Source organism: Gigantopelta aegis, chromosome 7 (genome assembly GCF_016097555.1).
Source record: "Gigantopelta aegis isolate Gae_Host chromosome 7, Gae_host_genome, whole genome shotgun sequence".
Lineage (NCBI taxonomy): Eukaryota > Metazoa > Mollusca > Gastropoda > Neomphalida > Peltospiridae > Gigantopelta > Gigantopelta aegis.
Genome location: NC_054705.1, coordinates 3,234,682 through 3,249,762, shown reverse-complemented (window position 1 = coordinate 3,249,762; position 15,081 = coordinate 3,234,682). Strand labels below are relative to the sequence as shown.

General features: G+C 35.3%; 1 protein-coding gene across 1 annotated transcript in view; it reads right to left on the bottom strand.

Annotated features, from left to right (window-relative positions):
* Positions 1 to 14,758, bottom strand: part of LOC121377348 (YTH domain-containing family protein 1-like) — a 40,943-nt gene extending 26,185 nt beyond the window's left edge. The window contains exons 1-2 of the mRNA XM_041505304.1: positions 14,552 to 14,758; positions 14,373 to 14,397 (exon numbers count right to left, since the gene is read on the bottom strand). Of these exons, the coding sequence (XP_041361238.1) occupies positions 14,373 to 14,397; positions 14,552 to 14,572 (46 nt within the window). The 5' untranslated portion in view covers positions 14,573 to 14,758. The remainder of the gene's footprint in view (positions 1 to 14,372; positions 14,398 to 14,551) is intronic.
* Positions 14,759 to 15,081: the final 323 nt, after the last annotated feature.

Sequence of the window (15,081 nt, the reverse complement as noted above, 5' to 3'; positions counted from 1 at the left end):
TGTTTTTTATTAGTTTGAAAGTTATCCTTCAGATGGCACTGTCACATCTAGGTCAAGCTTAGATCAACAAGTTTAGTACAGGAATACTAGCTCTACTTAGTTTTAATTCTTAAAGGGTGTTTATTAGTTTGAGTTATCCTTCAGATGGCACTGTCACATCTAGGTCAAGCTTAGATCAACATGTTTAGTACAGGAATACTAGCTCTAGTTGTTTTAATTCTTAAAGGGTGTTTATTAGTTTGAAAGTTATCCTTCAGATGGCACTGTCACATCTAGGTCAAGCTTAGATCAACATGTTTAGTACAGGAATACTAGCTCTAGTTAGTTTTAATTCTTAAAGGTGTTTTTTATTAGTTTGAAAGTTATCCTTCAGATGGCACTGTCACATCTAGGTCAAGCTTAGATCAACGTTTAGTACAGGAATACTAGCTCTAGTCAGTTTTAATTCTTAAAGGTGTTTTGTATTAGTTTGAAAGTTATCCTTCAGATGGCACTGTCACATCTAGGTCAAGCTTAGATCAACATGTTTAGTACAGGAATACTAGCTCTAGTTAGTTTTAATTCTTAAAGGTGTTTTTTATTAGTTTGAAAGTTATCCTTCAGATGGCACCGTCACATCTAGGTCAAGCTTAGATCAACATGTTTAGTACAGGAATACTAGCTCTAGTTATGTTTAATTCTTAAAGGGTGTTTTTTATTAGTTTGAAAGTTATCCTTCAGATGGCACCGTCACATCTAGGTCAAGCTTAGATCAACATGTTTAGTACAGGAATACTAGCTCTAGTTAGTTTTAATTCTTAAAGGGTGTTTTTTATTAGTTTGAAAGTTATCCTTCAGATGGCACTGTCACATCTAGGTCAAGCTTAGATCAACATGTTTAGTACAGGAATACTAGCTCTAGTTAGTTTTAATTCTTAAAGGTGTTTTTTATTAGTTTGAAAGTTATCCTTCAGATGGCACTGTCACATCTAGGTCAAGCTTAGATCAACATGTTTAGTACAGGAATACTAGCTCTAGTTGTTTTAATTCTTAAAGGGTGTTTATTAGTTTGAAAGTTATCCTTCAGATGGCACTGTCACATCTAGGTCAAGCTTAGATCAACATGTTTAGTACAGGAATACTAGCTCTAGTTAGTTTTAATTCTTAAAGGTGTTTTTTATTAGTTTGAAAGTTATCCTTCAGATGGCACTGTCACATCTAGGTCAAGCTTAGATCAACATGTTTAGTACAGGAATACTAGCTCTAGTTGTTTTAATTCTTAAAGGGTGTTTATTAGTTTGAAAGTTATCCTTCAGATGGCACTGTCACATCTAGGTCAAGCTTAGATCAACATGTTTAGTACAGGAATACTAGCTCTAGTTAGTTTTAATTCTTAAAGGTGTTTTTTATTAGTTTGAAAGTTATCCTTCAGATGGCACTGTCACATCTAGGTCAAGCTTAGATCAACATGTTTAGTACAGGAATACTAGCTCTAGTCAGTTTTAATTCTTAAAGGTGTTTTGTATTAGTTTGAAAGTTATCCTTCAGATGGCACCGTCACATCTAGGTCAAGCTTAGATCAACATGTTTAGTACAGGAATACTAGCTCTAGTTAGTTTTAATTCTTAAAGGTGTTTTGTATTAGTTTGAAAGTTATCCTTCAGATGGCACTGTCACATCTAGGTCAAGCTTAGATCAACATGTTTAGTACAGGAATACTAGCTCTAGTTAGTTTTAATTCTTAAAGGGTGTTTTTTGTATTAGTTTGAAAGTTATCCTTCAGATGGCACTGTCACATCTAGGTCAAGCTTAGATCAACGTTTAGTACAGGAATACTAGCTCTAGTTGTTTTAATTCTTAAAGGGTGTTTATTAGTTTGAAAGTTATCCTTCAGATGGCACTGTCACATCTAGGTCAAGCTTAGATCAACATGTTTAGTACAGGAATACTAGCTCTAGTTAGTTTTAATTCTTAAAGGGTGTTTTTATTAGTTTGAAAGTTATCCTTCAGATGGCACTGTCACATCTAGGTCAAGCTTAGATCAACATGTTTAGTACAGGAATACTAGCTCTAGTTAGTTTTAATTCTTAAAGGGTGTTTTTTATTAGTTTGAAAGTTATCCTTCAGATGGCACTGTCACATCTAGGTCAAGCTTAGATCAACATGTTTAGTACAGGAATACTAGCTCTAGTTAGTTTTAATTCTTAAAGGGTGTTTTTTGTATTAGTTTGAAAGTTATCCTTCAGATGGCACTGTCACATCTAGGTCAAGCTTAGATCAACATGTTTAGTACAGGAATACTAGCTCTAGTTAGTTTTAATTCTTAAAGGGTGTTTATTAGTTTGAAAGTTATCCTTCAGATGGCACTGTCACATCTAGGTCAAGCTTAGATCAACATGTTTAGTACAGGAATACTAGCTCTAGTTAGTTTTAATTCTTAAAGGTGTTTTGTATTAGTTTGAAAGTTATCCTTCAGATGGCACTGTCACACCTAGGTCAAGCTTAGATCAACGTTTAGTACAGGAATACTAGCTCTAGTCAGTTTTAATTCTTACAGGTGTTTTGTATTAGTTTGAAAGTTATCCTTCAGATGGCACCGTCACATCTAGGTCAAGCTTAGATCAACATGTTTAGTACAGGAATACTAGCTCTAGTTAGTTTTAATTCTTAAAGGGTGTTTTTTATTAGTTTGAAAGTTATCCTTCAGATGGCACTGTCACATCTAGGTCAAGCTTAGATCAACATGTTTAGTACAGGAATACTAGCTCTAGTTAGTTTTAATTCTTAAAGGTGTTTTTTATTAGTTTGAAAGTTATCCTTCAGATGGCACTGTCACATCTAGGTCAAGCTTAGATCAACATGTTTAGTACAGGAATACTAGCTCTAGTTATGTTTAATTCTTAAAGGTGTTTTTTATTAGTTTGAAAGTTATCCTTCAGATGGCACTGTCACATCTAGGTCAAGCTTAGATCAACATGTTTAGTACAGGAATACTAGCTCTAGTTATGTTTAATTCTTAAAGGGTGTTTTTTATTAGTTTGAAAGTTATCCTTCAGATGGCACTGTCACATCTAGGTCAAGCTTAGATCAACATGTTTAGTACAGGAATACTAGCTCTAGTTAGTTTTAATTCTTAAAGGTGTTTTTTATTAGTTTGAAAGTTATCCTTCAGATGGCACTGTCACATCTAGGTCAAGCTTAGATCAACATGTTTAGTACAGGAATACTAGCTCTAGTTAGTTTTAATTCTTAAAGGTGTTTTTTATTAGTTTGAAAGTTATCCTTCAGATGGCACTGTCACATCTAGGTCAAGCTTAGATCAACATGTTTAGTACAGGAATACTAGCTCTAGTTGTTTTAATTCTTAAAGGGTGTTTATTAGTTTGAAAGTTATCCTTCAGATGGCACTGTCACATCTAGGTCAAGCTTAGATCAACATGTTTAGTACAGGAATACTAGCTCTAGTTAGTTTTAATTCTTAAAGGTGTTTTTTATTAGTTTGAAAGTTATCCTTCAGATGGCACTGTCACATCTAGGTCAAGCTTAGATCAACATGTTTAGTACAGGAATACTAGCTCTAGTTGTTTTAATTCTTAAAGGGTTTTTATTAGTTTGAAAGTTATCCTTCAGATGGCACTGTCACATCTAGGTCAAGCTTAGATCAACATGTTTAGTACAGGAATACTAGCTCTAGTTAGTTTTAATTCTTAAAGGTGTTTTTTATTAGTTTGAAAGTTATCCTTCAGATGGCACTGTCACATCTAGGTCAAGCTTAGATCAACGTTTAGTACAGGAATACTAGCTCTAGTCAGTTTTAATTCTTAAAGGTGTTTTGTATTAGTTTGAAAGTTATCCTTCAGATGGCACCGTCACATCTAGGTCAAGCTTAGATCAACATGTTTAGTACAGGAATACTAGCTCTAGTTAGTTTTAATTCTTAAAGGTGTTTTGTATTAGTTTGAAAGTTATCCTTCAGATGGCACTGTCACATCTAGGTCAAGCTTAGATCAACATGTTTAGTACAGGAATACTAGCTCTAGTTAGTTTTAATTCTTAAAGGGTGTTTTTTGTATTAGTTTGAAAGTTATCCTTCAGATGGCACTGTCACATCTAGGTCAAGCTTAGATCAACATGTTTAGTACAGGAATACTAGCTCTAGTTAGTTTTAATTCTTAAAGGGTGTTTATTAGTTTGAAAGTTATCCTTCAGATGGCACTGTCACATCTAGGTCAAGCTTAGATCAACATGTTTAGTACAGGAATACTAGCTCTAGTTAGTTTTAATTCTTAAAGGGTGTTTATTAGTTTGAAAGTTATCCTTCAGATGGCACTGTCACATCTAGGTCAAGCTTAGATCAACATGTTTAGTACAGGAATACTAGCTCTAGTTAGTTTTAATTCTTAAAGGGTGTTTTTTTATTAGTTTGAAAGTTATCCTTCAGATGGCACTGTCACATCTAGGTCAAGCTTAGATCAACATGTTTAGTACAGGAATACTAGCTCTAGTTAGTTTTAATTCTTAAAGGGTGTTTTTTGTATTAGTTTGAAAGTTATCCTTCAGATGGCACTGTCACATCTAGGTCAAGCTTAGATCAACATGTTTAGTACAGGAATACTAGCTCTAGTTAGTTTTAATTCTTAAAGGGTGTTTTTTATTAGTTTGAAAGTTATCCTTCAGATGGCACTGTCACATCTAGGTCAAGCTTAGATCAACATGTTTAGTACAGGAATACTAGCTCTAGTTAGTTTTAATTCTTAAAGGGTGTTTTTTATTAGTTTGAAAGTTATCCTTCAGATGGCACTGTCACATCTAGGTCAAGCTTAGATCAACATGTTTAGTACAGGAATACTAGCTCTAGTTAGTTTTAATTCTTAAAGGTGTTTTGTATTAGTTTGAAAGTTATCCTTCAGATGGCACTGTCACACCTAGGTCAAGCTTAGATCAACGTTTAGTACAGGAATACTAGCTCTAGTCAGTTTTAATTCTTAAAGGTGTTTTGTATTAGTTTGAAAGTTATCCTTCAGATGGCACTGTCACATCTAGGTCAAGCTTAGATCAACATGTTTAGTACAGGAATACTAGCTCTAGTTAGTTTTAATTCTTAAAGGGTGTTTATTAGTTTGAAAGTTATCCTTCAGATGGCACTGTCACATCTAGGTCAAGCTTAGATCAACATGTTTAGTACAGGAATACTAGCTCTAGTTAGTTTTAATTCTTAAAGGTGTTTTTTATTAGTTTGAAAGTTATCCTTCAGATGGCACTGTCACTTCTAGGTCAAGCTTAGATCAACATGTTTAGTACAGGAATACTAGCTCTAGTTATGTTTAATTCTTAAAGGTGTTTTTTATTAGTTTGAAAGTTATCCTTCAGATGGCACTGTCACATCTAGGTCAAGCTTAGATCAACATGTTTAGTACAGGAATACTAGCTCTAGTTATGTTTAATTCTTAAAGGGTGTTTTTGATTAGTTTGAAAGTTATCCTTCAGATGGCACTGTCACATCTAGGTCAAGCTTAGATCAACATGTTTAGTACAGGAATACTAGCTCTAGTTATGTTTAATTCTTAAAGGTGTTTTTTATTAGTTTGAAAGTTATCCTTCAGATGGCACTGTCACATCTAGGTCAAGCTTAGATCAACATGTTTAGTACAGGAATACTAGCTCTAGTTATGTTTAATTCTTAAAGGTTTGTTTTTTCAATGTCACACTTATTGTCCGTCTTTACCATTAGTTTAATAAAGTATCCTGGAAGCATGACAAACACATCATTTATATTTTTTCATTCAGTGAATCTGTTTTTAAAAACCATTTACTTGATTGCATCACTGAAGTACATTACAGATGGCAGAAATACCATGTCATGTGTCTTTACTGTTATAGTTTTTGTCTTTACTGTTATCGGTTGAATAATGGAAAAGACAAGATCCGACACTTTTTCACAATCATCCAGTGTAGGATTACATAGATCTTACATTAGACCCAGTGATTTTCTGCGACAATTTACATTTTCAGCGAAGTTAAAAAACCCGAAAAAACATTGCTGTTTTACTACCGTCACAAGCTGCAAAACTGACAATTAGTCACTGTACAATACGGTTGGCACACATGTAATGGCTTATTTGCCAGGTTTATTGTTTAATCTGATGGGACAGGTTTTTTTTCCAGGAAGTAAATTCAGACATATGTTTGTCGCCAACTCGTTTTGGGAAGACTGATTATTATGCTACACGTTAAAACTGAACAATGAACCAGTCAAAATAGTTTGCAAACGTTTAGCAAACTACTAGCTGAACGTAACAATTTTACTTTATTTCCGCCGTGGCATGCTGAAATCACACTTTCTCTCTCAAAGTGGTGATAAAAATAACTGATTATAGATCGTCAACCCTGAGCCCCTTTGAATAAAACTGTGTCCGTTTGCTTTATATAGTTGTTATAATTGTGACCTTTGTTCCTGATGCAATTTTTCTTTACTAACGTGTACTTCAATTTAACGACAAATAGTGACGCATTATTACTGTATCGCTATCTACAAAGTTGGTTGGTTGTTAAAGTCATTACAATTATAATGTCAGTGTTCGAGATTAACGGTATCCTGATATCCCGGGGGATACCAGAATTTAATTTTGGATACCAGTATACCCTCGGGATACCAGATGTTTTTTTAATTGTGCATTTCTATTTTTGGCTGAAACAATGAAAGTAGTCATTTACTGGTGAAGTTAAGTAACAGTATATATGAAGCTCGCATCCAGTCTAATGCTATGCCGTAACAACATCTCCCCCAACTCATACCCAGTCTCAGGCTACACTAGAGCAGTAGCGGCATACCAATAGACTGGGAACTGCTAAGTTGCTATTGTTTTTGTTCGATTTTTTGGGACGGGACATAGCCCATCAGTGTTTTGGGGTATGGCGCTATGGAACTGAAAGCAACTGCAGTCAACACGGGGTATGGGGGACCTCCCCCAGAAAGAAAATCTTACAGTAATATGAGTAATTAATTTGGTCAAAAAGTGAACTTAAAAAAATAATAATTTGGGTATGGTGCCATACCCGTTTTACCCTCTGGCAAAACCCCTGCCCAGTGGTAAAGTGTTTGCTTGATGCACGTTCGGTCTGGGATCAATCCCCATTGGTGGGCCCATTGGGCTCTTTTTCACTCCAGCCTGTGCACCACAAGTGGTACATCAAAGGCTGTGGTATGTGCTATCCTGGATGGTGCATATAAAAGATACCTTTCTACTATGGAAAAACTTGAAGCAGGATTTCTCACTAAGACTATGTCAGAAATACCAAATGTTTGACATCCAATAGCCGATGATTAATTAATCCATGTGCTCTAATGGTGTCATTAAACAAAACAAACTTGTCGAATGTTTCTTCCCTTTACATTTTATTTGAGATATTGATTCCACATCTACAGAAAATTGATACAGGTAGGTTTATCATTAGTAATGTCAGAAACACTTATAGATTACTGTTAAATATTAAATGTCAGTATTACTCAAAAATAGATGCCGCAAATCTTTTGCAGATTCAGTTTGATTGTTTCGATTGCGGCAATAGACTGGGAAGGAGAACAGTGTCGTCCAAGTTTGTTACAATATTATTTATGAATTTCATTTAAGTGGGATACTAAATTCTCAGATGAGAGACCAGATTTTGATTTGTTAGTATCCCAACTGGGATACTGCCTCCAAATTTTAATCTCAAACACTGAATATGTACCAGAAGAATCATGAATAAATAACATTTTCTCCTTTAATTTGTCTTAACAGTAAAGACACAACTGTGCAGTATTACTACTATGCCTTATGATTAAGTGTAAACAGAAGCACACGTTTTAAACAAATTATACATCTCTAGTTTTGCCATCAGAAATTATGCACTGGTCACTGAACATATCTGCTTTAGATTTTACTATTAACCTTCTGAGTATTGCAGGCAAGATCGACGCCACGTCAGTCGACATACTGTACACTGTATACAGTACATAACCCAATTCATATTTCCCGCCGTTTCACACACAACATTCACCGGAAACATAATATAAGTCAGTAAAAATTATAAACTTGTACCCACTCAGTGGTTTTTGTGTTAAAAATTAATCCAGTAACCTAAAGGTTAAAGACGTGAAAAGCAAAATTTTATATATAAAAAAAATGCTTTACGGTTATTTGCCCCTTTTTGTGAAAACAGCCTGTATATACATTCTCTGCCAGTATTTAACAATTGACATGTGTCTAATATGCAGGGTGGGGCGATTCACCCATGGCAATTTAAAGAAAAGCTTTGCGAGTCTTCGTGAAACAAAATTTCTTTTGTAAATAATTTCATTTTGGTTTCATATAAGAAGAAATGTTAAAGTGTTTAGGAAATAACAAAATACTCCACTATTTTTGTGTGTAATTTTGACAATCGGCTAAGAAATAAATAACTTAGTAAATTCCATAGTATGGAAAAAGGTGTTCCCCGTGGGAAGGATTAAACATTACACCAGTGGGCCAAATTGAGTCCAATGGAAAAAGTATGGTTTTTACCGAGGTAAAAGTCTGTCTTGTATTCTGTTATTAAATATAGGAAAAGTAATAAACCTGGCAAATAACTACTACAATCAATTGTGGATAAAACAATGCAATTTATAAGCTCTTGGATTGAGGGTGGATCATCTTAGTCTTAATCCATGCCTATGACGTCACAATATTATTCTAAGTGTTGATTATTTTTCAAGAACACCACCTGCGAAACAATGCAAATCAAACTTTTTAATGCATTCAGGCCAGGTATTTGAAACCACTTATGACAGAACATGTTCATTGTAAACTGGTTCTTGTATAACACTTTAGCTCACGAGTCCAAACAGCTGCATCATCAAATAAACCTGTAATTTAAGCCGTATAAACCGGATACTAGTGATAGTAATTATATATTCTGGTGAACACAGAGAAGACTGTCAGAAACAAAATGAGAAATCAGAGATTACACCTTTAGCATGTGCATCACACTTAATGCCATGCTGAACATTTCAAAATCTTAGCTAAACCAAAGTCAGTTCATGCAAGTTTTACTTAGGTACAGAGGGTTTTACTTGTTCGATTACAATGTACATACATATGTGAATATAGTTCTCGTAACCGATGAGTTAGGCCTACCTAATCCTAAAACACTTGAACTTTGGTTCTATACTTCACTGGTGGTATAAATATATTTAAAAACATAAAACTGATATTCACTTTCATTAACGATATGTCATATGATACTTTTAATTTTAGAATGTAATTGTCCAGCATGTGTCCAGCATGTCCAATCAAAATGTGTTATAGTCTGTTCAATAAAGGTCACAAATCACCTGTTTACCGACATATTTATTTTAATTTTAAGAGTAAATACCATCGTGTACATCAATGAGAGCCCAAACAAGTAAATGCTAAATTAGGTTGAGTATCATTAAAAAAGTATTTACAAGGGATCTTTTATATGCACCATCCCACAGACAGGATAGTACATATCACAGCCTTTGATATACCAGTCGTGGTGCACTGGCTGGAATGAGAAATAGCCAAATGGGGCCACTGATGGGGATCGATACTAAACCGACCGTGCATCAAGCAAGCGCTTTACCACTGGGCTACGTCCCACCCCTCGGGTAAAATGAAGCTACCTGAAACCTTTTCACAATATATTTCTATCATTCTGCTTATAATATTAGCAGTGATTAGTTTGAAACCCAGACATAGGTATTAATGCAAACATCAATAAACGTTATTACAGGGTGTGCACTTTACGGTCGCCTGATCGCCCATGGCGAGTCAAAATAACGTCGGGCAACTCAAAACCATACCATGTGTCACCTGCCTGGTGACCGAAAATTTCTGCATATTGTATTATGTATCAAAACGCAAATAACTAATGTTTGTAAGAGATCAGAAAGTTGTTTTTTATTTACTGTTTTTAACCGATTTCCTATTAGTATCTGCTAACCCATATAGGACATAATAGCGACCTCCCAAGTATATCGACCAGTCTAAAACCATTCGGAATGCCTCGGCCGGCTTTGATTACGTTTTCGGAAAACTTCGGCCACGTAGGTTCAATCGAAACATCTCGGCCATGTCCATCTTTACTTTCCATTTAGTTACAATCGGAACACCTCGGCCATGTCCATCTTTAATTTCCATTTAGTTACAATCGAAACAACTCGGCCATGTCCATCTTTACTTTCCATTTAGTTACAATCGAAACAACTCGGCCATGTCCATCTTTAATTTCCATTTAGTTACAATCAGAACACCTCGGCCATGTCTATCTTTACTTTCCATTTAGTTACAATCGAAACACCTCGGCCATGTCCATCTTTAGTTTCCATTTAGTTACAATCGGAACACCTCGGCCATGTCCATCTTTACTTTCCATTTAGTTACAATCGGAACACCTCGGCCATGTCCATCTTTACTTTCCATTTAGTTACAATCGGAACAACTCGGCCATGTCCATCTTTACTTTCCATTTAGTTCGGCCATGTCCATCTTTACTTTCCATTTAGTTACAATCGGAACAACTTCGCCATGTCCATCTTTACTTTCCATTTAGTTACAATCGGAACAACACGGCCATGTCTATCTTTACTTTCCACTTAGTTACAATCGGAACAACTTCGCCATGTCCATCTTTACTTTCCATTTAGTTACAATCGGAACAACTCGGCCATGTCCATCTTTACTTTCCATTTAGTTACAATCGGAACAACTCGGCCATGTCCATCTTTACTTTCCATTTAGTTACAATCGGAACAACTTCGCCATGTCCATCTTTACTTTCCATTTAGTTACAATCGAAACACCTCGGCCATGTCCATCTTTAGTTTCCATTTAGTTACAATCGTAACACCTCGGCCATGTCCATCTTTACTTTCCATTTAGTTACAATCGAAACACCTCGGCCATGTCCATCTTTACTTTCCATTTAGTTACAATCGAAACAACTTCGCCATGTCCAGCTATCATTGCCTGTGCACGTACGAGTGCTGTGGGAACTTCAAATTAACTGAACTCTTGACAGGTCACTTACGATGAGTGTGTAGATTTCTAAACAGTCAGGTTTTGTCATTTGTTCCCCGTTTGATATTGGCTCACATTAACGAATGATTTAGCTCACATTATTGTATGATATTGACACAATATTCTACTACGTTATTATAGTGATTTACTTTGTATGGTTTAGATATATTGTTTTTATCGTTATTGTCCGTTTCATAATTAAGTTCTGTTGCCTTCTTTTGTGTTGTTATTGTTTGTATGCTATGATAACATGTTTTTAAAGTGCAATTTAAATAAGTTCTTTTTTTAGCGAAATTTGGTCGCGGGCCATTCAAAAATTGTACAGGAGAGTCAAAGTGTTGCTGTGTGTGGCCCAATAGGCCAGTAAAAAAAAAAAATCCAAACACATACCCCGTTATTATCCAGATTCTGCAAACATGGATAAACGTTATTATCCAGATTGAGACATTTTTCTTTAATTCCAGCAATAATCAGCCTGCTCTCCTCTCCCCCCCCCCCCCATTAGTAATGGTGTCAATGTTTAAAAAAAAATATATATATATATTTTTTAATGCTACTCTCATAAAAACACCCAAATTTGGACGTATCTTAACTGTATTAGCCATCACTTGAACATGGCTTTTCCGTTGCTGCTCGCTTGACATGGAAATGTATGTACTGAGTCACAATGATTAGGCAGATCGACCGAACCAGAGGTTATTGACGGAGGTGTTTTGAACGATCGGTCAAGTATCATGGATAAGTATCGGTCAAGTTCAGGGAAAAAACAGCGAAGTGTGATTCTCACTTGTTGGTTTATTGCTTTGAAGATGATAGCCGTAGCCGTATTCCAATGTAAATGAACAATGAATAACAATGTGTAAGTAACAAACTATTTATTTGTAATTATTGTCAACTGGTTATTTTTATTGGACTTTTTAACATGTTTTCTTTAGAAGTATGTATAACCGACCTATCAGTTTGTATGCCAACAAGTAAGCTGACTACACTTGATGTGATTGCTACATTTTTCTGTCATCACCTATTAATAAAATGATGGGTTTTTTTGTTTGTCTGTCTGTTTGCCTATTTCAAGTCAAATAAGATACATGGAAAAAACAGTGTGTAAAAATAGTGATACGCAAACTGTACCAGAGTTCATATTGAGCTGATCAATTATCGCGGTATACCGGTTTATCACTGCAGCACTACTTATTAATGACATACACTTGACAGCTAGAGTTCTTCCACTGGGAATATTTACTCTTCAACAAGATTCAAGTTATCATTCACCAAATTCAATTTAAAGTTTAACTAAATGTTACTTGAATTTGGGTACATATTTTCTGATCAAATTAGTTTTTTTACTGCACAAAATGAAACTGCATTTAAAAATTAACTCTAAACTTAACCTATATTCTTTTCCGGGGGTGGCCCTCTCCACATCCACTGTTGATTGTGGTTGCATTCAATACCACAGCGCCATACCAAACCCAAAAATGTCTTCCCGACAGAAACACTGCCGTCATTTGAATTATTATCAAAACCTTACGCGGCACCACATCCTTCCAAAAAAAAGAAGAATGTGGTTACTATATTTGTGTGTGTTGCTCGATTTTGTGGAAAGACATACTCTTTATTTTGCCTACAAAAATGTTTATACGAAATACAAGCCCACTAGTCTTTTAATTGAACCGAAGATGTTGTCGGTCCGACATTCACAGGCAGTTCAGTTTTGCTGAACCGATCAAAGTGCTGTAAAATAAAGAAGGGCACGGGAAAATAAATAGGGGCACAGAAAAATAAAGGAGGGCGACAAAGTGCAATAGCGGGGTGGTCCACCCCGTTTAAATGGGGCAGAGAGAACACTGGTTTTGTTGTTTTCACTTGCTGGGGCTAACGGGGCAAGCGTAAAATACACACCCTGATTGAGGTAAAATGTGTGTGTACATGCACAACTTCACTTGTCAGGTCAAACATACAAGTGTTAATTTCAAACACTGTTGTGGATACAAAGCAACAATTCAAAGGAGTTATTTTTTTACATTCTTGAAATGCAGACAGGCCTTTAACTGTATCTGGTTTTGCCGATACTGATAATTTGAGGACAGTGTTTCATTGTTGCATGTCAAATACTCTTTGCAAAGCATACAAAAAATTTTTAAAACTATTCTTAACATTTCTAGAAACAATTCACTTTGCAATATTGATGGTATAAGCTTGTACCCTCTGAAAACTTGAGGGTACTTGCTGAATGAATGTGGAGCAAGAGGAAGCTCCATAAAATACAGTGATAAACCAACAACATTTATTGTCCGAACCAAATTGTTAACTACGAAAAATTACTCTCCTACCTTTAATTGCCGTTTGATTTCCTACGAAGTTTGTCCAGATAGAAATCTTGAAAAAACCATTACAATGACAGAATCCACATACCAGATGATAACTATGTCACCTATATCCATTTTGCTGAGAGCGCATAGGGCAAAAAGCATGTAATTTTGTGCCAGCTGCCATTTTGACTTTTTTTTTAAAAATATTCTTCAAGAGGGGTGAAAGGATAGGACTTAATCTAACATCATCATAACATGTTATGATATAAAAACAAACGTGATGATGTCATATTATTTCTTATTATTATTATTTTAATGATACCACTAGAGATCATTGATTTCATATTAATTGTGTCACATACTTTGGAGGCTTTCACCCCTCTTGAAGAGTATTCCATAAACAAGCAACATGGCAGACGGCAGAAAACTGCATGTATTTTTTCCTATGAAATCTCAGCAAAGACGATATCGGCGACATCGTTGCAGTCTCGTGTGTGGAATCTGTATATTTGTAGTGGTTTGTTCAAGATTTGTGTCTGGACAAACTTTGGAGGAAATCTAACGGCAGGAGAGTAATTTTTTGTTGTTGTTAACAATTTGGTTCGGACAATAATTGATTTATGTCAACACATTTTTATTAAACTTTTGCCCCCTTACATTTCTCAGTTTTCTGGGTAGGGAGAAGACACTACAACTTTTTAAATTCTAGATTAGTGCCTGGTATGTTTTGAATCCTTTATTACAAATAACCAATCTTCACCGATGAATGTAATAAAAACAATAAAAATCAATGCCACAAAATTATCCATAGTTAATTATTTATAATGTAAATCTAAAGACTCGTGAAGAAAAACAGTAAACATTAACAATTCATTTCGAATCATTCCTTCAACGTCATCTCACCGATCCCTTATCAAGTGTCCCACATACGTTTCGACATATATCGCTGGACCTATTTTTATAGCTGGCGTGTCACTTGCCAATGTCTGGTCAAGTTTTATTTGGGACAATCGCAACTCACCTTGATTCTGTTGTCCCTTTGTCCTCTGATTGTATGAGCCAATATGAAAAGAGAAAAAATATATAAGATTAGTCTTAAAAATGGACGAGATACAAATGAATGTTTCCAAAAATATGGAAGGAAACGAACAATTACGATCGACATACTTCTACTCCGAAAGAAAATGGCCGACTTCATACCTGATCTACACTTGCCGACATTACACTAAATTGTAGTCTCTTTTAATAGTACAATGTCCAATAATTGTCCAAACACACAAACGTATTGTTACTTATGCTAAACGCACAGTTTATAAAGTTTGAAAAGTCTAAATAAACGAAATATCTCGTAAACCGTTTCACAATCCACAACACGAATCACTGTACAATGGCGGCGGCTGCGCATGTGCCTCGATCCCGCCTGAAGACACGTGATATGGTGACGTCACAGCTACCTTTACAATCCATTTCTATTGTGCACAACTTGCAGAGTAGGTACGAAACAATGAATATGAAGATTATAAAATAAACGATATATCACCATTAACAGATTAGTGAGCCTAATTATTTATAAACGGACACAGTATTGATATTCGAGGCCTCATATTGTTGTAATGTAATTAACGTTAAAGTTCTACCTGTATTTAACTACGGGGTATATGTAATAATGTACACGTATGCCACATTCAATGTCTGTAAACAAGTCTCGCAAATATTTCCCCTTTAGTTAT